The 27,287-nt window shown below is 37.0% G+C and overlaps 1 protein-coding gene across 1 annotated transcript in view; it reads left to right on the top strand.

Annotated features, from left to right (window-relative positions):
- Positions 1 to 24,043, top strand: part of TBCEL (tubulin folding cofactor E-like) — a 57,882-nt gene extending 33,839 nt beyond the window's left edge. Inside the window, exon 8 of the mRNA XM_004689168.2 lies at positions 20,092 to 24,043. Coding sequence (XP_004689225.1) covers positions 20,092 to 20,410 — 319 coding nt within the window. The 3' untranslated portion in view covers positions 20,411 to 24,043. The remainder of the gene's footprint in view (positions 1 to 20,091) is intronic.
- The last annotated feature ends 3,244 nt before the right edge of the window (positions 24,044 to 27,287 follow it).

The following is a 27,287-nucleotide window of genomic DNA, read 5'->3' as shown; positions in this document are numbered from 1 at the left end:
TCTCATCTACCTCCAAAACCAATATTTCTTCTTTCACTTTGCATCTTCCTTTGGGCTATACTAAGCCCTGCAGTTTGGAAGGTTTGTCAAAAGTATACTCGATTTACAGAATATGGGAAGAGACTCTTAAGGCTCCCTTTGCTATTTCTGGTGAATCCTCTACCCTCTGTTCCTCTGGCCTGTACTCTAGTTCTTGTATAAATCTTTTAAAAAAAGGAATTAATTTTGACAGATAAATTAGTAATAACCTTTAAATGTATGAAGAGTTGATATACTTGTCTATCAGGAACCACCCATAGTAGTCTGTAAATGTAAAAGGCAATGTAGCAACACAACAAAATTTTTGTTGTGTTATACAACACAACAAAATATCCCAAAACAGGATTCTAGGTGTTAAGTAGTAGAATCACTTACCAAAACAGTTATATGCTTTTCTTAATGACTTTAGGAGTAATAAGAAATCTCATTTGACAAGTGGATTCTAGATAATAAGGATGCAATTTAGGACTGAATGTGAATCAAATCAGTCCTGCTTACAAATTTCTGTGATTCTAATTCATTCTCACTGAATGTATCTGTCTTTTGGCAAAGTTCTTTATTTTCTGTGACCTGTAAAGAGCATCAGCATCAGTATAAAGTCTCAACCAGTGCGGTATATAAAGATTTTCTGATATTACTAATAGTATTTTAAAGCCTCAACATGTTAAAATATAAGGGAAAATTAAAGATTTTGATGATAGCCCCTTAAAAGTATCTAGTTTCATTGATTAACTGTAACCTAGCAATAAAAGAAGTAAATATCTTGACTTGGAGCACAAATCTACCATTATATAATATTTAATTTCTGATCTACAAAAAGGTGTGTGTATGTGTGTGTGCAGTAAATTGTTTTCTTTTCCTGGGGGTATAATTATCCTAAAGCATTTATACTTCTAGTCAGCATTCTTGAATGCAGGTCATAGAAATCATCTTTAATCAGGGAAGAATTTAATAGAAGAATATTAAAGTAGTTTGTACCCTTATAATAACAGATGTACCTCCTTCTAGTCTTGGATTTTTCATGCTATTGTTTTATTCTTGGCAGCACTTTGTCAGTAACGTGGAGCATACCATGTGACCAACAGTGATAATTAGTTATTTCACTGCATGTCCAGAACTTGCAGAATCCCTTCCCCACACTAACTAATTAGATACTCACTGACTTCGACTAGAGACCAATCCTGGGTTGTCCATAATTATTTGAGGTGGTTATGCCAATAAGCTACTCCCTGTGCCAGTTTTTTAGTGTATACAGTAGAAATCAACTCTGGCTCACTTAAGTGGGATGAGACTTTAGTTAAAAGAATGAAGATTATATAGCTCACAGAACTAGGCTTGGATGGGGTCGATGGGAAGCAAAGTTCAGCTAAGACTTTTGTTTCTGTTTTCTTAATGCTTCTGACTGGCCAGTGAACAGTCAACAGTGAGCTGCTGTACTTTATTTGAATTCTGCTGTGAATAATCCTTTGAACCTCGAATCTTTCACTCTATTTTAAGATTTAAAATTTCCATATAACAGATATACAGGTTTTGTCACTTTCCCATGTTCTGGCTTGTAGCTTTCAGTGAATAGGAAAAATTCTCTACTCCTCTTGCTTTTAGTGGTATGTGGTCCCTTCCTCATATATTTATCTTGAATTTCCCTCAAATCAGAAAGGCATTGAGATACTGGACAAAGTCGACATATATCCACTAAGTACCATCCCCTAGTAGTTTCCTTATATGCCCCATGGTGTAATTATCCATTTACTCAACAAATATACTTTGAGCCATTTTGAGGTGCCAGGTAACTTTAGGACTAATAAGAAATCCCATTTGACGAGAGGATTCTAGACACTTAAAAACTGGAACAGCAGTCCTACTGATAGCAAAATGGAATAGTGAATAGCACAGAGAAGTTTGTATTAAAATGCCTTCATTGTGAATTTAGAGAATTTAAACTGGGTATTAGTACTATACTTACTCTTTTTTTTTTTTTGCTTATTTATTTATTCATACAGAACTGGGGTACAGGCCAGTGATGCGGAGGGTGAGAGGATTCACCAGACACAGAGCGGGAAGCAGAACAGGCAGATCGATGAAGTACACTGCTGAGGGGAGCAGCAGGCAGGCCAGGAGAGGTCTGCCACGCCATGTGGTCACCTCCCGGGCAGGCGGGGATCGAACTTATGCGGAAGTGGCTTTAGTTTCTCAGTGCAGTGTTTTAACCCGCTGCGCCACCAGGGAGGGCCTATACTTACTCTTTAATTGCTGTCCAAATGATAGGCAAAATCTCTACCTGAAATACCAATGAATAGTTAATAGTGCAGTGCCATAGTTAGTAAGAGGTGAAAATTTGACTATCAGGATGATTCAGTGTTTCAATAAAATCACATTTTAAGCTTTAGTTTCCAAGCTGGATAGAGATATTCTTTGTTTTGGGAAAACATTCTTTTTCATCTGACCATGAATTTTTTGAGATTAGTATTTAACTTGATTTTCCTGTATATTCTAATTTCTACAATATCCCTTAGCTGTTAATGTTCCTTGAACTTTTTCATCTTTCATTTTCCTGCCTTGAATTGTTAAACTTGAAACACCTCTACTCAACTCAGGTATAAGTAAAAAAGTTAGCCAAAATGCCCTTTGAGGGCATGGATAAAAAGCCATTGGGATCAGTTGAATGTTTTTTTTGGTAGCAGAGTTGTTTTGAGTAAATTGGATATTCACACACATCTTTTTCCATGTGACTAGTTTGGGAAACAGAAGACTTTAAAGATGATTCAGAAAGTTAGGTTTTCTGTTTTCCTATGTCAGGATAAAATAAAGGTCCATGTATGGGAATGATTTCAGTATTTTATGATGAACAGAATAAATGTTTAAAGGGAGACAAACTTATTAAGAATTTTGTACTTTCTTCCAGGTGCTCAGTTACCCTTTTTATTGCCGTCTGCTTGTAGGTGCAGCTGGAAGTTTAGCCTCTCTGCTGTAGCTCTTTATGGTTTAATAATGGACTAATACAGAAAAGCTGAGCAGCCACTTGAAGTTTCGTGTTTATTTACTTTGTGAAACAATAGAAGATGAAAAGTTTCTGTTTCTGATTCTTGGCCTTTAAATTTCATAGTGTTTGCTCTTCTCAATAATAGGCCCTTTCTCTTAAAGCTCTCATCTGTGCCTTGTCTCCCCAGGCGTGTGTCGCAGTGGTGTGTTATTTCAAAACCAGCTCAGTGTGTGCTGCAGGTGGCTGGAAAGATGTCCTCACTGAGCTGGTCATATTTCAAGCATTGGACTCATATTGTACTAGGAGAACTTCTAGGAAATAATTCTATATTCTAGCTGGGTTTCAAAGGACAGTTTAATTTATTTACTGAATACTTAGTATGAACCAAGAGGCACTGGGCCAAAAGCTGAAGATAAAAAGACAAAAAAAGTAGTGTCTGCTCTCAAGAAGTTTGCCATCTGAGCTAAGCTAGAGGTATATTTCCTTTGCTGCATCCTCCTTATGTTCCCAACCTCTACAAATCAGGTTACCCCAGGATTTAGTCCTTGGACCTCTTGTCTTCTCTACTTATCCTCTAGGTATTTTATCCAGGTCTGTGATCATACATGCCTTCTGTATTCTAGTAACTCCCACGTCGATCCTTCCAGCTCTGCTCTTTCCCTGCATTCCAGGCTAGGACTTCCAGCTGCCTTCTCAGCATTTATATCTGGATGTTTAAACCTAGTGTGTCCCAAATCAAGGGGGCCCCTCCATTGCCCTCCACTCACCCATTACCACCATACCCACTCTGCAAGTTTTCCTCCAGGTCTCCAATTTTCTAGTTGTGCAGAACATAAACCTTGGCATCATCCTTCATTTCTTTCTCTCATACTCAACATGGAATCCATTTGTTTTTATTCTCTCAGTTATAATCTGAGTACTAGTTATAACTCCTTTTAGTTCAAGCTTTCATCATCTCTTAATTGTATGATTATAGTAGACGCCTAATCAGTCTCCCTGAATTCACCCTGCTGCCTATACCTATTCTCCATGTAACAGTTAGTTTGTAGGCCCTCCCTGGTGGCGCAGCCAGTTAAAGCACAGCACTGAGAAGCTTAAACTACTTCCACAAGAGTTCAATCCCCACCTGCCCCGGAGGAGATCCACATGGCGCGGCAGACCTCTCCTGACCCTCCCGCTGCTCCCCTCAGCAGTGTACTTCGTCGATCTGCCTGTTCTGCTCCCTACTCTGTCTCTGGTGAATCCTTTCACCCTCTGCATCTCTTGCCTGTACCTCAGTTCTGTATGAATAAATAAATCTTAAAACAACAACAACAACAACAAAAACCTCACATTTACTTAAAACAAGCAGCCTTCCTTCCTGTTCCTCAGACACACGAAGCCCACTCTCACCTCATCATCTCAGCCCTTTGCACCTTTTTTTTTTTAAAGATTTTTATTTATTTATGCATACAGAAATGGGGTACAAGCCAGAGGTGCAGGGGCTATGAGATGATTCACCAGAGACAAAGTGGGAAGCAGAACAGGCAGACTGATGAAGTACACTGCTGAGGGGAGCAGTGGGCAGGTCAGGAGAGGTCTGCAGTGCCATGTGGATCACCTCTGGGGCTGGAGTTCGAACTCGCACTGAAGTGGCTACAGCATCCTTACCTGTTACGCACCAGGGAGGGCCCCCCTTTGCACTTTTTTTCCCCTATTTGCAGTTAATGCTTGACTCGCCCTCACTGGATACCTTATCAGATATTCCTTCCCTGACCATCCTATCTAAAGTGGTATACTGCTGCCACCTATGATTCTCTTAATCTACTGTTATTATTAGCAACACGCTCTAACTCACTGAGCTAACCAGCCAGCCACTTTAATCTACTTTTATTTTTCTTAATTATCCTCATCTACCTTCTGGGCTCCACTACAGTATATCATAAGCTCAGTGAAAGCAGGGACTTCTGGTTTGTACCCTGCTGTGTCCTCTGAGTCTAGAGCAGTGCCTGAAAATACAGCAGCTCTTCAATAAAATGAGTACTTGAAATATGCTCTGGGAGCACAAAGGAGAAAGTACTTTGCTGGAAAAGGTGATAACTCCTAGAAAATGATTTAATTTGGTGCAGGTTAGGAGAGAATATTCTAGACAAAATTGAGTCTATGGGAAGTAGTCACAGAAGTATGAAATTACTCTGTGTATAATGAGCTATGATGATTTGATATGACCTTGTGCAAAGTGTAAGTCAGCAGCAAGGATGTGTGTGTTTGAGGTGGGGGGAGCTTTTCGGGGGGGGCCCTCCCTGATGGCGCAGGGGTTAAAGAGAGTGCTATCAAGCTATTGCCAGCCACTGCAGAACAAGTTTGATCCCCAGCCAGCCTGAGAGCTAACCCATATGATGCCGCAGACCACTCCTGTCCTGCCAGTTGCTCCCCTCAGCAGTGTATTTCAGTACACTGCCTATTCTGCTCCCCACTCAGTCTCTGGTGAATCCTCTCACCCCCTGCACTTCTGGCCTACGCTCCAGTTCTTGTATGCATAGATAAATAAATCTTTTAAAAAAAAACAACAAACAAATGTGTAAGTGGGAGGTAGTAGTAGTAAAGACTGGAGAGAAAGGCAGGAGCCAGGACAGGGCTTTAAAGACCTTTTGGTGTGCAGGCCAGGAGGATAGGATCTCTTCTTGCCAGCAGTGGAAAAACATTGAAAGGTCTCCACTGGGAAGTTACATAGACATATCTTGGTTTATATTTAGAAGGATAAACAGATCCAGAGACCTAGTTAACAACTGAGGCTTTAATAAAGGAGGATGTGTGAGAGAGGTTGCATCTATCTTTCTGCAGTTACAGCATTAGGGCCAAATTTCACTATAGAATTTGAAGTAGTTTTTAGAAAAAAAAAATCCTACTTGTGAAATTCTCCTTGTTTTTTGATATAGCTCTGATTTCTTTAGGGGTATAAAACTATGACTTAGAAAAGAAGAAATGTGTCTGATAGAAGTTAAAATACACATGCCCGTTATTTTTGCCTTACCGGTAACAGATGGCTGTCCACGTTGCCTGCACTTATCAGTTTCCCGTTTTGTGTTTTCTTGATTGCTTCATGTCCTTTAGAGGTTAAATTTAAATTCCTTATTTAGTACTTAACTAATCCGCAGTCTTCCTCTGTTGAGTTTTGAAGCGAGACAGAGAAATAGAAAAACTACATTACTTTTCTTTTTATTCATCATCATATCATGCATCTTTTGGGGTTCAGTGATTTCATTTTGTTTTTAAGGATAGTCGGGGGAAGTAAACTCATTGGTTTGGGGTGTCTTTTTTGGACTTTAAAATTTGCTTTTTACAAAGAAGAAAGAAAGAGGCATAGCTCCAGTGAACAATTATTAGGTAGGAGGAAATGCTGTTGTCAGAGACAGAGAGGCGAAGCCAGAAATAGGCGTTCTTACAGGCTTGGCTTTGCTTTTACTCTCTCAGCACCTCATTTTCTGTTTGTCCCAAGGAATGCCTAAATTTTACCCTGGGAAAGCTTTATTTATGATGTAAAAGATTATATGAGACATTCTTTAAATGTTTATTTGATTGTCATTAGTGGTATGCTTTTTAAAATATGGGGACTTTTTTCCTGCTTAACCCTAATGGCTCTTCTAAATGGAACCGATTGTATCTTCAGGTTACTGTGAGAGCAGGGCAGTAGCCTGTATTTGGACACCACCTCAATGAAGGCCTATTTTGTCTTAGATGCTGGAGAAATCCTAGTGTGCTGTGTCCGTTACCTCATATTCCTTCCAGACAGAAGACCTGCTGTTGTAGAGGAACATTCCTACACTGGACATGAGTCTCCTGGGGTTCTCCATATTGCCAGGCTCCATCATCCTCTGACAAGGGCCGTGACACAGCACTCCTCACATTCAGATGGAGTCTGATGAGAAACAAAAGGGGCTTTCTCCTGGGTGCTCCACGGAGAGCCCCTGAAATGTTAGCTTTCCCTGTGGCTTACAGCCTTTGTCATTCCAATTACCTTGGACCTTATTTTGACTTCCTGCCACTTTCCCAGCCCAGCAGAAGATAAGCTACCTTTCTAATCTTGTTGGAGTTACATATGTGTGTTTGAATATCACTACGCAGGAAAGAGAGAATAAGAAGCAGTCCACCCAAGTCACTGTGAGGTGGGATTAGCTTGGTATCTGAGCTTCTGTTTGGTCCAGGCAGAGGCCAGTTTTCTTTTCCTTTTTGCTTTTTAGAATTAAGCAAAAATATTGATAAATATTGAGACAAATAATCACTCATTCACACTGTTCAGAACTAATGTTAATATTTTACTTTTCAAGATTATTTTTTAATGAAGAGAAATATTATAGTAAAAACCTTTTGGGCTCCTTTTTATTTCTCACTCTAAGAAATTTGGTATCCTTGGTAGCTACTTTTTATATTTATGTATTCGTTGAAACATTAGTAGGACTTTCTAATTCTTTGTCAGTATGCATTGCAATTTCTTCTGTTTGCAGTTCAATCTGGTCTTTGCACTTTGTATGTTTTTGAAAAGAACTTTTAAAATTTTAATGTTAACTATATCTTATTTCAGAAATCTTATCCTTTCCAGTAGTTATTTAAGATTATATCCTCGATTTTTTTTTTCCTGAAAATGTTTTCACATGTGAAAACAAATGGAAACTTATAACAGAATGTTGTTAATTTATGAAGTTGAGATGCTTGGAAATTCATTGCAATATTCTATTTTAAAAAAAATGTTTTCACATGTATGTCTTTGATTTACCTGGAATCATTTTTGTCTATAATATCAGATATCTGAGGACTCCCCCCACCCCATGGGAATAATTCATTACAGAGAGTATCTTCTCTGTAATGCTACCTTTGTTATTATATATTGCATTTCTTTTTATTATTATTATTTTTGTATGTATCTGTTTCAGGGCCCTGTTCTTTTCCATTAGTATATCTTCCCCTTCCCGTACCATTATGGATTTGCTGAATTAGGTTACTAAATTACTTCATTGTAAATCTGAATTTCCAATAAGGATGAGTTTACCCACCTAAGTGTTTCTTAGATTTTGTAGGCCTTTTTTTTTCATATCAATTTTAGGATGGATTGACTTATCGGTGTCTAGAAGAAAACTTCATCTGTAATTTGGGTTCTGATTATATTGAATTCTTTTACAAATTCAGGAGCCTATGCTCTGTCTTCTTATCTGTGAACATAGGGTATTTTCCATTTAATTTAAAGCATCTTTAATGCCTTTCAGCAGTGTTTCTAAAGCTCTCACAAAGGCCTTTGTCTTTTCTGAACTATTAAATTTATTTCTAAATGCTTAATATATTTGGTTGCTGTTTTAAGTGAAATAATTTTTTGTCACTGCCTTCCAATTGATTGTTAGTGTATAGGAATGTTATTGAATATGCACTGGCCATGTATGCATTAAGTCTTGCTGATGTATATAGAATAGTGTGTTTAGCTTCTTTGTGATTTCTTTGTAGACTTTAGACCTGAACATAATTTCACTCCTATTTTCATATTTCTTACAGTATCTACTAAGCTATAATTGAACAGTAAAAGAGCATTTCTATCTTGTGTCTCACTTTAAAGGGATTATTTCCGAAGTTTAAATGTGAAGTATTTTTATATGAGGGATAACCTTTTTATAGGTTTTTGATAGATGCCCTTCATTAGGTTAAAGGTAATTGCCATGTTTTTCTAAAACTTTCTTTAGTGATGAATGAACATTTTTAAATAGAATTTTCTTTATTGACATGAACATGGTTTTTTGTTCTGTGTATCTAAATTTTAATGATTTTTTTTTTAGATATTGAGCCATCTTTGCATTCTTTTTATTCCTCTATGATAAATGTCCATGAATGCCATTGGTGAGTTGTATGATAGTTAAGTATATGTTTAGCTTTATAAGAAACTACCATACCATTTTTGGGAAGGGTGTACTATTTTATATCCACCAATAAATATTTTTGCCAACATTTGGTGTTGTCACTGTTAAAGATTTTGATGAGGTTTAATTCATCAACGTCTACTTTTTACAAATCATACTCTTAGTTTCAAGAATTTTTTTCCTATTTATAAATCTTGAAGATTTTTTTTTTGTCTTCTAAAAATTTTTGTAGCTTTACATTTACACTTAAATCCATAATTCATTTTGAGTTAATTTTGTACAAGGTGAAATACTTAGATCAAGTTTGATTTCTTTTGTCCTATAATTGTCTTTTTGCTCTAGCATCATTTATTAAAAAAGCTGTCTTTCCCCCATTTCTTTGCTTTTTTGACTTTTTAAAAAATTTGTAGATTACATTTGTGTGATTATATTTCTGGGTTCTCTATAGATTTATAGACATCTATATATCTATAAACAAACATACCAATACCATACTGTCTTGATTACTATAATATTCTCTAGAATCATTCTTCCAGCTTTTTAAGATTATTTTAGATATTCTAGGTCTTTGCTTTTCTGTATATGTTTTAGACTAAACTTGTCTCTGTCTGCAAAAAAATTGCTATTGGAATTTGATAGAAATCTTGTTTAACCTGTAGATAAGTTTGGGGAAAATTGACATTTTCAGTATATTGGATCTTTCAGAGTGTGAATACAGGATGTCTCTGTTTATTTAAGCTTTTCTCTGATTTCTTCCATCAGCATTTTATAATTTTCAATATATTACAAGTAATTTAAGTCTTTTGTTATACTTACATAAGTATTTTATGTCTTTTGCAAATATGAAAAATTTTATTTGTCTTTTCAGTCTGTGACTTTCTTTTTTATAACCTCAATTCAGTAGCTAGAACTTTAGTACTATGTTGCATAAGAGTGGTAAGAATGGACGTCTTTGCTTTTCTTTGATCTTAGGAAAAAGCATTCAGTCTTTTACCATTCAGTAAATGGTAACTATAGGATTTTTTGTAGGTGTTCACTATCAATTTGAGTTAGTTCTCTATTTTTCACTTGTTGAAAGTTTTTGTCGTAAAGGGGTATTTTATTATTTTCAAATACTTTTTCCTTTGTCAGTTAACATATGGTATGAGTTTTCTTCTTTAGTTTGCTGACATGAGGTTATACTGTTTGATTTTCAAATGGTGAACCAGTCTTGCATACCTAGAATAAATTCCACTTGGTTAAAGCAATAATTCTTTTTATACATTGTTGGATTTAATTTACTAATATTTTATTAAGGATTTTTGTGTTTAAGTTCACGAGGGATATTAATACATAGTAGCATTCTCTTTTTTAAAAATGGCATTTTTTTTATGCTTTTGATATCTGGGTAACACCGGTTTCATAAAATGAGGTAGTAAGTGTTCCTTCTTCCTTTTTTAAAGAAAGAATTATGTAAAAATGTTATTAATTCCCTTTTTTATCATTTAAAACTGTTTCAATTTTAACTGTAGTAAAATAAACAGCAAAGTTACCATCTTAAGCTTTTTTAAGTGTACAGTTTAGTGTAGTAAGTGTATTTACTTTGTTGTGTAGGCAATCTCCAGAACTTTTTGTCTTACAACTAAATTCTATAACTATTAAACAACAAAAACTGTCCATTATCCCTTTTCTCCAGTACCTCACAACCATCACTCTACATTTTTTGTCCTATGAATTTGATTTCTCTGGATACCTTATATAAATGGAATCATACAGTATCTACCTTTTTGTGACTGACTGACTTCACTTACCATAATGTTTTCAAGGTTCTCATTGTAGCATGTGACAGCATCTCCTTTATTTTAAAAGCTTAAATAAGCCTCCATTGTTCTTATACATACCACACTTTATCCATTTGTCAATCAATAGACAGGTTATTTCCACTTCTTGGCTATTGTGTATTGCTGCTGTTAACATTACTTTGCACACATCTCTTCAAAACCCAATTACTCAGTACTTTTGTATCCCAGAAATGAAATAGTTGGATCAAATTGTATTTCTAGTTTTAATTTTTGAAGAATTTCCATACTGTTTTCCATAGAGGGTCTATCGTTTTAAAATCGTACCGACAGAACACAAGAGTTCTAATTCTCTTTACCAGTACTTATTTGTGTGTGTTAATAGAAGCCATCCTAATGGATATGATACAGTGTTTTGTTGTGTTTTGATTTGTATGTCTTTGATGATTAGTGATATTAAACATCTTTTCGTAAGTTTGTTGGTCATCTCTGGAGAAATGTCTACTCAGGTATGCCCATTTTCAAATAATTTATTGTTACTGATTTCTTTATGCAATCTGGGCATAAATTTATTATAATATATTTTATTTAGAGCCTGTGCCACAATAATTACCCAGGTAGTACAGCTATAATCATTTAGTTAGTAGGTGATTTTATTAAATTTCTGGTGGTAGAACTATCTTTTTACTTCTTGTACCTATACTCATTGCTCTAGAGAGATTGCCTTGGTAGTAGATCTGTAGTAGTTTTTTTTGCATCCTTATTTCATACCCAGTCTCACATAACTCCAACCCTCCCCCAACTTCAAGCAGTAAACCAGACTCAAGGTCCTTGCTTTTTCATGGAGTAAGTACTTTTAGTCTCCTTTGCCTCACAGGACTAAAACTCCTATTACTGCCTGCTTTGGCTTTGGAACCCAGCAGTCCTGTGATTTCACTTGTGTGTTTTGTATTTGTGTTCATTTTTGGCCCATGGAGATGTTCATTATTTTTGAGTTTGTGCTGTCTTCTTACAATTAAACCTTTTATATTTTGTTTGTTTTAAAAAATTTTATTCAGAGCAGAAGTATGAATTCATGGCTATTTGACCAAAATCCTTTAGTGATACTGATAAATATAGATCGAAAGCATTCTTTTAACTGCTGTATGGTATTCTAGCATATAAATAGATCACATTTTATTTATCCAGGCAAGAGATAATTTTGACAAGGCTTTAAAAATAGGGAGTTGAAACAAAATTCTGTGACATAAGTTGTGATTTAAAAAAAATACTAAGTTCAGTTCTAGATACTTTGCTATGTGTGAAAAGTGAGAATAATTAATTTTGGAGGCACAGGAAATACAAAAGTTTGAGGAAGATAAGCAAAAAGTATCTATTGCTAAAGCTAAGAAATAGAATGAGATTTATGAAGATCAGAAAGAGAATAGGCAAGAGAACCTAGGAGTGAATTTTTTGTACTACACAAATGTATGGTTAAAAAAAAGGAAATAAGAACCCATAAGTAGACAGAAAAGGGAGCATTTGAAATATAAAAAGGTAAAGGGCTCCTAGAACAGTGTCCATTACTGTAGCAAACCGTTAAGAACATAACTAAGAAATAATGATCATCTAAGAACAAGACCTGAGTTTTAATGCCCAATTTTCATTCTCTAGCTATTAGATTTTAGGCTAACTAACTGGGCTTCAGTTAACCATATCTGTAAAATAGGTAATCACTGATCTCAAAGGTCCTTACTACTTCTAAAATGTTATGTGATGTTTATGTGTTTTAATAAATAAGATGTTATCTTGAGGAAACTATTTCAGTAACGTATAAAAGCCTTGTAGAATGTCAAGGAGATTTTCTTTGATATGCTGATATAGTACCATATCAAAACAAAAGAAAACATACTTTAAGGAAGAAAGATTAAATAACAGCAGTCAACTGTTTGGAATATATTTAAGAATCATTTATATTGCATCAGGAAACTAAATTAACTAAATGAATGTTTTTCTTCGATTTATACATGAGTGGTTTGGTTGAACCAGTGAGCCATCAGGGATTTTTCATGTTTCAGTAGTTGCATTCATTAGTTTCATTAAAAAGAGCGATATCTGTATCAGAGATTTATTTTAGAGTAAGATAGCGTTATTTAGAATAAGACTTCAGGTGATTCAGTGTGGCTCTAAATTTGAGGAACAAGAGATTAGCATAGTGGTTAGTTTAAGACTATTTCCTCCATCACCTTTGAGCATGCCTTTGGACAACTGTAAGAGATAGATCACCTCAGGGATACTTACAATCTCATTGTCATATAGGCACTTAAATGAAATATAAATCCTGTCATTTTCTCTAGGGTATTCTTGAGATTGTGAGCTGCTTCTTTTACAGATTTGGAAATATGGGGTCCAAATGTGGGCGCTTTGTCACACAAAAGCTCTTCATTCTAGGTGTGCTTTAGTATTCCAATTTCCTAAAAATTACATAAAATATTTAATGTTTATATTATTTAGTTAAAATAGTTTAGAAGGCTACTCAGAGTTGAGAATGAGTTAATCCTTTATCTTTCTGTCTTAGGTTTTATTGTGAGCCCACATGTAGACTAAGATTTATTTTTATTTTTTTAAAAAGATTTATTTGTGCATACAGAACTTGGGTACAGGCCAGAGGTGCAGGGGCGGTGAGAGGATTCACCACACACACAGTGGAGAGCAGAACAGGCAGATCGATGAAGTACACTGCTGAAGGGAGCTGCAGGCGGGTCAGGAGAGGTCTGCTGTTCCATGTGGTCACCTCCAGGGCTAGCAGGAATTGAACTCATGCTGAAGTGGCTTTAGCTTCTTACTGCTGTGCTTTAACCCACTGCACCACCAGGGAGGGCCTATGTAGACTAAGATTTATAGTAGGAGCCTCCTCTCTTTCTTAGTAGCAAGCCAAATCTTGCTGGAGTCATAGATCTGTGATTCAGTCATGATGGGGAAAGGCTCCCAAGTGTCTTGGGAATCAAGTGTGAAGAGGGCAACAGGCAAAGGGGCATTCTTTTCCCCACTTGACTGTCATGGGACTAACACCTGCTCATGTGTCTGTCACATTGGGCAAATGGGCCATGGGCATGAGCCGTGGGCGATAGCATGTAAAGACTTGCTCTCATGTATTGAGAAGACAGCTACTGAGACGGCACTACAGATGGCTTTACTAGCTGTCCCATTCTCTGTTAGCACCACCTTCAACCCCACTTTACTGGAGGCCTGATTTCTAACTTCTCGTGATTCAGATACCCATGAAGTTAAAAGGATGTTGTCTCTCAGAGGGTGTTTTTATCTAATAAGAAGGGGTGGGGGGAGAACACAATACCAGTTTGGCTGTGGGTAGTGTTTTTCACAAGGTCGCAGCTGACATTTGGTTTGCACTGATCACTCTCAGTTGCCCATGTGGCCACACTGGCCTTTATCCGTGTGTTTCCTTGTAAAATGGCGTTTAGAACAAATAACACTGTATATTACATTTTAGCATTTGATTATTGCATTACACCCTTGTCATTTATATAAGCTTATAGTATTTTGCTAAGCTCAGAAGTGATATAAAATATTAAATACTTTACGTAATCCAATGGAGGTACTTATTGGCAGGGTATAAACTCAAATCATTCGTTTTGAAGAATACTTAGTTGTCAGAAACGATTTACCTCTTAAGACTATTATTTTGGAAATAAAAAACTCATTTACCTCTTAAGACTATAACTTTGAGCCCATGCTAATAAAACCTCAGATAATACAGAGCATGCAAGTATAAATTTGAATGGACTTTTGAATTATGAATAAAATAAGCTGGAAAAGTAGAAAGAAATAAAGTTTACTAAGCATTGTAAAATCATGATGTATTTACTGATTTACCCAGCTTAAAAGTAATCCAAAATAAGATTACTGCAAATAAACAGATTATAAATTTTCCTTGCTATCTAAAAGTAGTATGACTTGGTAGGTGCTATTTCCATAAATTTATATGAGTATTTTTTAGCATTTTTAGACCCAAACAGCAATCTACTAAATAGGAACATTCTGCTTTGGGACAGTAGGGGAACCTGTAGATTGTAGTAATGATTTTCACTTACGTAACTTTTAGGGGAACATATTCAAAGTGTGCATAATGAGTAACAACTCTAATACTTTTATACTCTTTCTCCTTTTTTTTTTTTTTTAAAGATTTATTTGTGCATACAGAACTGGGGGTACAGGCCACAGGCTCAGGGGCGGCGAGAGGCTTCACCAGAGATTTTTTCTCCTTTTTTTATAGAATAAAGAGTGAATATATATTATAGCCCATATCCAAATTTTTATTCATATAAAGCCTGCTGGCTTTACCTGTAAGTTAATAAGTAAACATTAATTTTAAGATATGTAAACAAATGAAAAGGCAGATGTAGAAAGTGGTAATATTGATAAAACAAGATAATACTAAAAAGTTCTGAAGGAACAAGATCATAAAGGGCCTTTTATAGTCACTGTATTTTTTTTTTCATTGCTGCTATAACAAATTACCATAAAATTGCTTAAAACACCTTCTTGTTATATCACAGGGTCAGATGTCTGAGCACTGCATGGCTCAGCTGGGCACTTTGCTTAGGGCTCACGAGACCAAAATGACTGGATCAGCAGGACAGTTCCTTATTGGAGATTCTGAAAAATAATCACCTTGCATGTGCATTCAGAGTTCGATTCCTTCTTATACTTTCCTTGTGGGCCCTCCAGCTGGTGATTCAGTTGAGCAGTGATATGTCAAGCCCTTCTCATACTTGGAACCTCTTTGACCACTGGCTAGAAAAACTCTGCTTTTAAGAATTTATATGATCAGATTTGTCCAATCTAATTAATATTATCTTAAGGTCAGTTGTATATTATAACATAATGTAATTTTAAGAATAATACCAGGGGTTGAAGATCAAAATTCTTGTTAAAGACTTAAGACTTTATTCTAATGAGTTTGTGTGATTTTAAGTAGAGTGTTGTGATCAAGTGTGTGTGTTATAAGAATCACTTTGCCTGTCACGTAAACAAGAGTCAACTTGGGATCACCCTGAAGTCATGGGAAACCACTTGAAGGGGTATTACTTGAGATTCAGTTACAGGTGACAAACTACACTAGCTACTTTAAGAAGAAAGGAATTTAATAAAGGGGAAAAGTTACTGATAAAATCTTTGGAAGGACTGCCTTTGATTTCCCTCTTAACAGGATCACCGAACTAGCCCAACAAGGGACTGCTACCTTCACTAGAATTAGAAAAGTGGAGACTGAGGAAGCTGCTGTCCCTGGTGCTGGATCACATCACCTTAGTGGTGATTTGTATCAGCAGGCCAGGGATTTGACTTTTGGAACTAGCTGCTTGAACTGCAGTCTAGTAATTAAGAAGCCTCTACCAAAATTATTCTGCTAGGTACATTATCTCTTCAGAGCCAATGAATTCACTGATAAGATACCAAACCTCATCTGCAAAGGACTATGGGAAATGTAGTTTTTAGCTTTCCAGTGCTTGTACCCAGGAAGGCATTCCTGGAGAAGGCTAGAACAGATACGTAAACAGCTGACCCAGTTTATGCATCTAAAGAAAACTACAGCAATCCAGGCTATTAATGACACTGGCTTGAATTTGTAAAGGAAATAGACAAGACAGATGCAGATAAATTCATTGAATGGAAGAACTGGAGGGGAGAAACAGAAGGAATCAGGATGAGTGTCCACTTTCTGGCTAGGGCAACTAGATAATTTATGTTGGTTACTGACACCAGCAAGACTGGGAGAGAAGGTGGTTGGCAAGTAACATTTAATTTTTTCTGGATGTGTTGATTTTGAGAAAACCACAGGACTGTAGGGTGTCCCAATTTTAAGTCATTTAATTTGTAGAAAATGTGATGATTTGTAGCAAAAAGACTAGTCTTTTGCAACATGAGTTACAATTTTGTATATAAATTTGTTCATTGTTGATATTAATTCAATTGTCTGTAGTCCCAAAAATAAATAAGCCTAAGATTACACTATTATTTTTTAAGTTTTATTTTTAATTTTTTAAAAAAAATTTATAATAGTTAATTTTTACATCATTTGGTGCATTTTTCCATCTCAGTTGCAATCCCCTTGGGTTTCCATCACCAAATCACCCATGTGCCATCACCATATTTTTAATTTTTAAATAATCTCAGGACTTAATGCTAGTTATTTAATCTCATTGTTGAATAGTGTTTTTCTTTTATTTCTCTAAAGGTCTCTTGGGTATCCCAGTCCTTGGGTTCTTGTTTCAGAATATTTGTTTGTTACATTTATTTATAACAAAACTTGATGGGGTATTATATTCTTGGGTCATGCTTTCTGATTTATGTGATTGGTTGGTAATGGTGGTGTTTTGCACCTCAATTTGTTTTATCATCTCTATGGATTCCCTTTTCAACTCATTGTGCTGTTTATCATTTGTCTTTGAGCTTTTGTCTTACCATATTCTCGTGCTTACTAATTTTTAGACCTCAAAGTATTTATGGGGCATTGTCTTTGCTTTTTGTTATGTTTTCTTTCAGATTGCATTCCCCCCACCCCCTCCCACCCCTCACTTTTCCACGTGTTCCTTTCTTGTACTCCTTTTGCCGTGGTATGTGCTTAGTTTCCATTTTGTGTAGAGCTTAGGTTTTTAAAAGAGGACCCCTTTTGGGGAAGTGCGCTGGACTATGGTGATGGCATACAGGTGATTTGATGATGGGAAGCCCACAGGGATTACAACTGAGATGGGAAAAGGCACAAAATGATGTAAAAATAAACTATTATATTATTTAATGAAAAATAAAAGAGGGCCCCTTTCTCCAGACCATCTCTTCACTGAAACACAGTATGGATAAACTCTTCTCGCTGACTTCTAGGTGGAGCTTGAGAGCTGGGTATTATCAATATAATTCTGCCTGCTTTTCTGTAATCTGAAGGGGAAACCTCTCTCGAGTTGGGTTCAGCATTTAACTGACCCCTTGGATCCTGCTCTCTTTTCTGAGATTTGTTCAATTATCATAACCAGGTTTCACTTATCTTAAGGCATATGGTAGGAGATGGGCTGGAGAAAGACACATTTAGACTTTGAATCATTCACCTTTTCAGTGTGGAGTCTTGGAAATTTTCAAGTCCTATAGTTTTGGTTTTGTTTGGTTTGACTTTTGATCTGTTTTGTTTCCCTTTGCTGAGAGTGACATTCTGGAAGTGGGATGGAGGGGCTTCTTATCTCTATGCTGGTTCCTCAGTCTTCCTCTGTCTGTCTTCTTACACCTTTAGCCCAATTTTCTTTAAACTGGGAAGCACTAGCCAGTGTGCTCAGGATTTTATCCTTTCTCTCCTTTTCCATAATGGCTTCTGGGGATCAGGTTAGATTTCTTGCTTAGCTGAATCATGTAGTATAAAGCTTTCACTTCCTTTTAAACAAGACAATAAGATTATCCCCTCTTTTATGTTAGTTGCTGATGGTGATTTTTTTTTTTACTTGTTTCCAAAAACCCTATTTTGACTCAAGTTCTGGGAGAAGATTCCGTAATCGGTTTTGTCATAATTTACAGGGTAGAGTGAGGAATAGCCCAGCACCCCAAGTCTGCCCACTCTTAATAGTTTCTGCCATCTGCCACATAAAGACAAAACAGTATAGAATGTAAGACATGTAAGAGAAAAGAACTTTAATACAGCTAGGGTGTAATAGAGACAGCTAGTGTGTAGTAGAGAGAAGAGAAAGGATATAGTTTCCAAATTAAATACCCAAAGTTGCCCATCCTTGTGGGCAAATGCCCAACCAAACAGGTTTGGCCCGAAGCTGAGGCCCAAAAGCTTGCCACAGTCTAAGGCACCTTCTGGTGAGGGCCCATGGAAAAGGGGCAAAAGGGATCAGGCAAATTTGAGAGGAAAAGAGAGAAATAAAGGTCAAGGTAAAGGTTGCCATTTTCATTCTCCCCACAGGTCTCTCACTCCTGTCTGTTCAGTGTCCCCTTCTGTGTCCCCCAACCCCTGGCACAAGTCCAAGGCCAAGAAACAAGAGCAGCTACTTCTTGATATGTCCTTCTGTTCCATGTGTCTCCCCCAGTATTTTTCCTCCCCATCTCATATTTTCTGAGAAATCTGTATGTTTTAATAATGTATGCTCAGAATGTAGGAATGTAACATTAATATTTTTTAGTTCTATCTGAACTTAGAGTTTACAAAGCCCTTACTCATCTGTTATTTTATATAATTCTTTGACTCTCATAAGGTAGGCAGGGCAGAACTATTATGCCAGTTTTATTAGGGAGGAAACTGAGATCCTAAAGGATTGAGTGAGTTTCTAAGCTATACAACGAATTATAAGGCAGAGACAAGACTCTGAAATCAGTTCTTCTAACTTCAAGACCGGTGCTATTTTACTGTACCGTGTCACTCCCCTGATGGAAGTGATTACCCCATCCCCAACCACAGACATCTTACTATGTCCTTAATGTTCCTTCCCAACCTCGTTGTAACACTGATTTAACTGAGTTAAAGCTCTATTATATTATGTGATCATTGTATCCTAATCCTGAACTAACCTTAGTGTGTCTTGGTCATAATAAAACTTTTATCAGGTCTTTTAAGCATTTTTTCCTCCCTCTGGTGTGAAGGAAGCTGATTGACTTCTTCAGTAAAGTCAGACCTAGACCCTCCAAGGCTACCAGTAAAGACAAGCATTCTCCACGCGGTGATGGGAAATTTGATTGTCTAGGCTCTGGTCTTACTTCATAATTCATTCTCCTCTTGGTATCTTTCATTCTTTATTCCTGTCTTGACCAAGATATTTGCCAGCAAGCAACATCCTTCATTTACCTATTTCTTACTAGAATGTATTCTTGATTCTTCCATAGGTTCTTTGTATTGTAGCCTATAAAATGAGACTGGAATGTTTAAACCAGGTATCACTGAATGAGTTGGGTTAACAGCTGACATACAACTAGATGTTTCTGTAAGTTACAACTTCTCCAGGGCTCAGAAACTACTGGCCTACTTCTGTCTTCCTATCCGTTACCTAGGGACTTGTGCTTAGATCTGTCCAAGAGAACAACTATGCAGAGTGATTAGACTTCTGTTTTCTTTGTAGTGTATACTTTTCTGGTTACACATCTCTCCCTGAGCCTATTCTTAACATAATAATTCACAGCCGACAAGGGGACCATCTTTAGAAGAAATCCTCCCTCTTTCCAGAGGACACAGTTTTCCTATGACCTCAACACATCCACTCACAGCCATAACAGAGTGACTGTATCAGATCACAGATTGTATAATAGTCATTAGACAGGTACAAAAACTAGGATACTAGAAAGTTGTTGAGAGTAGCAATGTAGTTTACCTGTAGTTCTGAAGAAGTCCACAGTTCATGTGCTAATGACTTAAGCTGATACTGTTTGTTTTCCTTTGTAGGTATCATGAACTGATCACAAAATATGGGAAGCTGGAGCCTTTGGCAGAAGTGGACCTAAGGCCCCAGAGCAGTGCAAAAGTAGAAGTCCATTTTAACGATCAGGTGGAGGAAATGAGCATTCGTCTGGACCAAACAGTCGCAGAGCTAAAGAAACAATTAAAAACTCTAGTGCAGTTACCTACAAGCAACATGCTTCTCTACTATTTTGACCATGAAGCGCCCTTTGGCCCAGAGGAAATGAAGTACAGCTCTCGGGCATTACACTCCTTTGGCATTAGGGATGGTGATAAAATTTTTGTGGAATCCAAAACAAAATAACCTCTACCAGCCTTGTAAAAACACACTCACGAGGACTTCTTGCAGGGCACTTATTTCCAATGTGGTTTTCTTTAGGAGAGGGAGAAGGTTGTTTTTGTTGTGTTTTGTTTGGTTCTGTTTTCTTTAGCTTGGGGAGGAGGGTGGGTTTGTATATTTTGCCCCTAGGATGAATGGGGGGCTGTTTTTGGTATTTTCTACCACAGACTTCTTTGGCCACATCTCCAGTTCCTATGCCCTTCCTCTTGAAATATTAACAGGGGAATCACTGACTTCTTACTGTCCCACAATTTGGCTGTCGCTTGGTGATCATTTCCACTTAGGTGAACTTGTCTGGCGCGGCATGTCCCCCTGAGGAGGGCATCTGATAGCATTACATCAGGAAATGAGGAACCTTTCCGAAGGGGAGCCCCTCTGGCCCACTTTCTTCTTTCTTCTCACCTTCCTTTCTTTTTTATTTCATTCAAATTTTCATGTGTCAGCACATGTTTACCTAATATTTTATTCTGTCCATAATTGACTTCTTATTATTCAACCTGAGTGGGTTTTGTTTCTTCATTTTTTTCCCTTTTGAAATAATTTAAAGTGTTTTGAGCATGTTTCAACCTGATTCTAATCTCAGGTACTCAGAATCTAAGTTCTGTAAGGATCTCGAAGAAGAATAGATGAAGAGTTGAAACCATCTAGGGACAGAGACTGATCTCTTTGAAAGTAGCTAACTCAAATATAATGTTCCTCACCTCACACATTATTACATCTACCGTCACTTCCATAACATGAAATATGTCCAATTCCACAGTTCTTTTACTTTGGCTTACTGAGTGTATTTCCTCTTATTAACCTATCTTTTTCATACTTTAGCCTATTGGGATTAGAGCCCTGACCTTATGCAGAATCCAGTAGATTAATGCATATTTGTACCAGGATCATTGAGAATTAGCTAATAAACCAGCTGCAGTATGTGGGGGTGGCCAGGGCTGCGGGAGGGGGAGCTGTGGCTTCTCGCCTCTGTTACCACTTGCAGCCCTCGATCTTGCCCTTTGCATTGAAAGTGGGTAGTTGTAATCAAAGGAAACTTTGAATCCCAGTTCTTCCCTTGGATTTTGTGATGTGGTAATTGAGTCATTCTTTTTGTTCTACATTTCAGTTTAGTTGCCCCTACAGAAGAACAGCTTTGCCTAATCTTTGAGTAAAGTGTAAAAGCCAAAACTTCAGAAATGCCTACAGGTTCTATTTTTTTGCAGAAGCAGATGTAAAGCACTTTCCTTTTAAAAGCTAGTCCTCTACCTTAAATAGTTTTGTTTGTTCTTCTATTCCTTTGTCAATCAGATGTAGTCCTTTATATAAATATATATGTGCGTGTGTGTGTGTGTGTCTGTCTGTCTGTCTGTCTGTCTGCCTGTCTGTCTGTCTTGGACCACCATGTTGGCAGGTGGGAGACCTGAGATGGCTTAGCTTATGGAGGGCAGAGGTGTGCACATGAAGTATTTTTTGAAGAATGTAACCATCCGATTGTGTTTGATCTTTTCACCTTCATTCCATGATCCTCCCCCTCCTACAAAGTCTTTAATTTCTTACGAAATTTTTAGATGATTCTTGTAAATTCTTCATGTGTGGGGAGTTGTGTTTATTATTGCTACTTTTTAAAATTTCCTAAGCTCTAACAAGCAGATGTTTATTCTCTTAATGCACTTCAGGTTCAGTATCTGTAAAGCCTTTGACTCGGGCGTGCCGAGTCAAATCTACATTCACTGTAACATTTAAAGGTGGAAACCAAAGGGTTTGAGAAAGGTGAATGAGGCCTCGTCTCCTCTGCTGCACAGGTATCTCTCAGGATCGAAAGTGAGCAATGGAGGCCCAGGCTGGTTACAGCCAAGAGCAATTATTTTGCAGTCACATTCTCCTGGCAGGTTTTTGGAAGGGGCTGGGGTGGGGGGGGAGGAATGTATGGCAACAGTATGATGAAGATGAAAATGGGGTGCTTGTAGATGGGTGCAGATGATATAGATGAGTTTGAGAGAGAAACAGTGTCATCGAGCCCATTCCTTGTCAGACTGGGATAGATGCGCTGCACTATTTTGAGATTTTATGACCCCTAACTGTCTTAGAGCTGAAGGCAGAGTGAACACTTATGTCACACTTTAATCATAAGTGAAATGGTCACAATTAATAAGATATTTTATATATGACAAAGTTTTATGAAATGCTTTTTTACTCTTAGGGACCTGAACCTTCTGTTAGAACAGTGTCCATCAACTGCAGGCATAATGCTTCTACATACAGTTGCATGTCAGGGGAACTTCTCATTTAATTCAGTGGACGTGGGTATTTTTAGAAATTGCAAGTGATAGTTTTAATAATTGCTGAATAATTTTTGATGAAGCCAAAATCTAATACAATTACTCGTCTTTTAGAGTCACAGAACAGAAACAAGTAAGAAATACTAGTTGAATGTGTCCCCCAGTAGACGCACTTGGGTAGCTGAGTAAAGATATTGCTTTTGAAAAAATAAAAAATTGGTGCTGTGTAGACACTTGCAACTAAAATTATTTTCATGGCGGGCCAGAAAGAAGGAGTGAAGAGACCATGGACTTTTGACTCTATAAATCACGCATAATTGATTGCTGCAGCTTATCTGTATGTTAATTACTGACTTGCTCCAGAACCAGTGACATTTAGGGACCCAAGTGCTGTCTTCACCAGTGTTAAAGATAGGTCGCAGCAGGCACAGTGTACAGAGCATCTCTTTTCTCAAACAAGTTCATTTAAGTTAAGACAAAGGAAAGGGGTAGTAAAAAAAATCCTGGGGTTCTACATGTGGGCACAAACATGCTGAAATCACAAGAGAAATTAGTTTTTGAACGTGAATTACTGAAATATCCCAAACTTTTAAAGGGAAAAAGTTCAGTCATGTCTTTTTTCATTGTTGAAAGTTTCTGTTGCTTCTACAACCTGTTGCCATCATTGTCATAGATAAAAGAGCAGAGATGGTCTCTAATCCATTGTTTCTTTAAGCCTTTTGGTGAAAATGCACCCCAAACATGTGCTGTGTGTACGAGCTGAATGTTACTAGTATGCTATGTTTTAAGACTCGTTTACTAAAAGACAGTTCACTTCTAACCTGTTTCTGATGTGTTGCTAAATCAGCAGTGTTATGAGCAGACACTTGCTACACGAGCTACCGGTCTGTTTGAGCCAGCTGGAGACGGCGCTGGCTAATGGGCGCTGCGCCTGGCTTCCTGCGGGAGGTGCCAGCCCCAGAATGCATATGACAGTGATGGGGGAATGCTAGATTGTTCTGAAGAATGTTTATGAATTTGATTTTTCTCTTCATTCCATCATAGATTGAAAATGCAAACAAACCGCTTTCAAGAACCCCCAAAGCTATCTGTATTACCAGATGTGTTGTGAACACTCTGTTTTCCATAGGTGCTTCCTTCAAATATATGTCCACTGTAGTGGTGGTGGAGAGGGACTGGACTCTCTCAGGCTCTTCACTTGCCAGTTGTCTCCTGCAGTTAATGGAAATATATATTTTATTTTAGAATATAATTTAAACATGGAGGTCTATTCTTTGCACTTTTTATTAATATATAGATAATCTTTAAAAAAATTAAAAATTCAAGTCCACTTTCTCTTTGTGTTCTGATTTTTTTTTTTTCTGGAGATGTGGGTCAAGAAACATGTTTATTTTTAAAATATTTTTAGCTAAAATGCTACATCAGTGCTGGGGTTGAATCCTCTGGAGAATTGCTTTAGCTGGTAAGCATTCAACCAAACGTAGATGGAATTTTGCCCAACATAGAAATAAAAGCTGCAAAATAGACTCACAGGAAATGTGTTATTGCTTCTGTGTTAGCAAAGTTTTATATTTCTCACATGCTCTTGACATTTCCTTTGTATCCCTTTGAGGACGAAAACCTCTGTTTGAGATATTTGGCATCCTCTTTTTTGAGTAAGAATGAAAATCTCATTTTGGTTAATTAGATTTTTGCCAATTCAAATTCAAGGGAAACTTTTTTCCTTGAAAAATAATTTTCTTTAAGAATTAGAGATTTGGTCACTTGTTACTAAGTAATTAGAACTATCTGCTTAACGGTTATTTCTTGGTAAACTGTTTTGAATTAGCTTAGTGCCAACAATGAAGAGCCAAGGACTGTACTTTATTTATATATTTAAAAGAGTCTACTAACTTCTCTCAGAGCTTCAGAAGTACATGAACATTGACCTGTTGAAGGTTACTGCTACATCATTCAGATCTCAAGGAACTGTCATTTTATTGTCTGTGCTAAACATTAATTAATATTTATTGTGAGCTTAAGTACTGGAAAGGCCAACATATTTCAACCCATCAGTACCTATTGGGCTTAAAATGCTGCAACTTTCACTAGTTACTAGAATGCACATAAAATGTGAAAATTAGCCTTTGAAGTCACATTTCTCTCTCCAGCTCCTCTCTGGAAAAGGAGCCACTTACATTGCAGAATTGGAATTGAGAGGTCACTATTGAATATTTAACGTTATTAAATAATGTCTATCAGTTTGACTTCAAACTTAAGGTTTCAAGTAAAGCCAGATTACTTAAACATATGTTGGTCATTGTAGATTTTAACTTGAGTCATTTCATCTGCTTTTAAAATTTTAATGTAACTATGATTAGGAACTCTGTTAATACAGTTCCTAATATACCTCTTAAATTACAATGAACTTGATATTCTTTCAAAAAGTTGGTAACACTAGAAATGTTTAGCTTTCTTAAAATATATATTTTACTAGATACACACACATATGTCTACATATATTAATATAATATGTGAACATATTATAGCTTCCCACCTTATCATCTAAATACAGCTTTGTGTTTTTATGTTTCTTTTTTTTTTACACAGTTTAACATTATACTATGGAGCCTGGCATTTTACAGCTTTATTTGAAAACACTGAAACAGTGACTTACGTAATAATTAAGCCTAAGAAATAACAAACTAGAATAAAGGAAATACATTCTCTTTAAACAGGTGAAGTAGGAATTGCTAATACCACTTAAAAATCTTTGTCTTAGGCTTTTCTTCAATGTACGTTGGTACCTGAACAACTTACTTGCCTTCCATTTTAAGAAACACGGTACAAACATCCCAGGGAAAGGAAAAGAGCCAGGGGTTCAAGTCTGCAATTTTCTATTTCCATGTTTTCTTCTAAATACTGAGAACAAGCACTTATCAACCCACTCTAATATTAGATCCATAGGATATTAACAACAACCCTAAGAGGTTGGCACTGCTATTATTCTTACTAGGAGGAAACTGAAGCACAGAGTAGGTAACTTGATAATGACAACAGAGGCAGAATTCAAAACCATGTATTTTCCAAGATTCATGCACGTGGGCCCTTGGTGGTGCAGTGGGTTAAAGCACAGTTCGATGCCCAGCCAGGGAGGTGGCCCACATGGCACAGCAGACCTCTCCTGTCTTGCCCTCTATTCCAACTTCAGCAGTGTACTTTGTCAGTCTGCCTGTTCTGCTCCCCACTCTGTCTCTGGTGAATCCTCATCCCCTGCACCTCTGGCCTGTGCCCCAGTTCTATATGCATAAATAAATAAATCTTAAAAAAAAAATTCATGCACTTGACAGCAATACAGCCACACTAATCCTTCCTGCTGAAGTTCTCCTCTACCCTCTCCACAGTCTTCAAACACTAAAATGAGATCTTCCTGCATATCCATTTACTAAATTGATATCCTCTGTAATAAAATAACTGATGTGGTTGATGGTTCTAAATCCAAATTGGAATCTGTCCTCATATTGTTTCCAGTGTTGTGAAATTGAGTAGATACATATATCCCCTGTCCTCCCTGCTCCTCTAAAATGTCACAGCGACATTTGTGATGGGTGCTTTTGATAAGAATAAATGAGCGATCATAATGCAGGAAAACTGATCCTTTGGTTTTTAACCTAAGACATTCTAGAGTTTTCGAACTTTGTTCATAGGCAATGAAAGGGGAGCAACCTCTCCATTCCAATTCAGACTTTCATCAAAGAGGCATCAGTATTCAAGTGAACTTAAATTGGTATTTATGGCAGGAAATAAGTTTATAATCTAATAGAGCCTATCAAAGGTTTTCATATGAAAAAGGACGAGGCTGTCATTGTTATTGTTCCTTCTTAAAATTTCAAGAGTGCCTGTGAAGAATAAAAATACTGCTCACATAAGGGAGAAGACAGGTTATCTAGTATCTGCAAGGTCTAGATCAGCCAAAAAATTACAATGCAACTTCAGTTTGTTGACTCTTTCATAGACTCTCCCATCCTTGAACTCATCTTAGTCACTGTGAATAATTCAATTAAGATGTTAAGTAAGCGGGCTGTCCCTGGTGGCACAATGGGTTAAAGCACCGCATTATGAAGCTCTCCAAAGCCACTGCAGCTGGAGTTTGACCCCCGGCTGGCCAGGGAGCTGACCCACATGGCGTGGCAGACCTCTCCTGACTACCCACTACTCCCCTCAGCAGTGTACTCAGTCAATCTGCCTGTTCTGCTCCCCACTCTCTGGTGAATCTCACCACACCTCTGGCCTGTACCCCAATTCTGTAAGCATAAATAAATAAATATGTTTAAAAAAGATGTTAAATAAGAATGGGAGTAAGGATACAGGCTCAAGAGAAAGAAATGTATTCTGAAATACCTGATACATTTGAAGGCAGATGCAAGCTTTAATATTTGAATATGCAACTAGGTCAACATGAATTGCTTTGGTTATCTTAGTATATTGTTTGGTTTAAATTTCAATTTGTTTACTATATGGATATATATATATATATCTCCTTATATATATACCCTTATATATATCTCCTTATATATATACTTAGGTCAGTTAGTTATGTG

Source organism: Condylura cristata, unplaced genomic scaffold (genome assembly GCF_000260355.1).
Source record: "Condylura cristata isolate star-nosed mole 26May11 unplaced genomic scaffold, ConCri1.0 scaffold00025, whole genome shotgun sequence".
Taxonomy (NCBI): Eukaryota; Metazoa; Chordata; class Mammalia; order Eulipotyphla; family Talpidae; genus Condylura; species Condylura cristata.
Note: the sequence above shows the minus strand (reverse complement) of the source record. Positions and strands in the feature narration are given on the sequence as shown.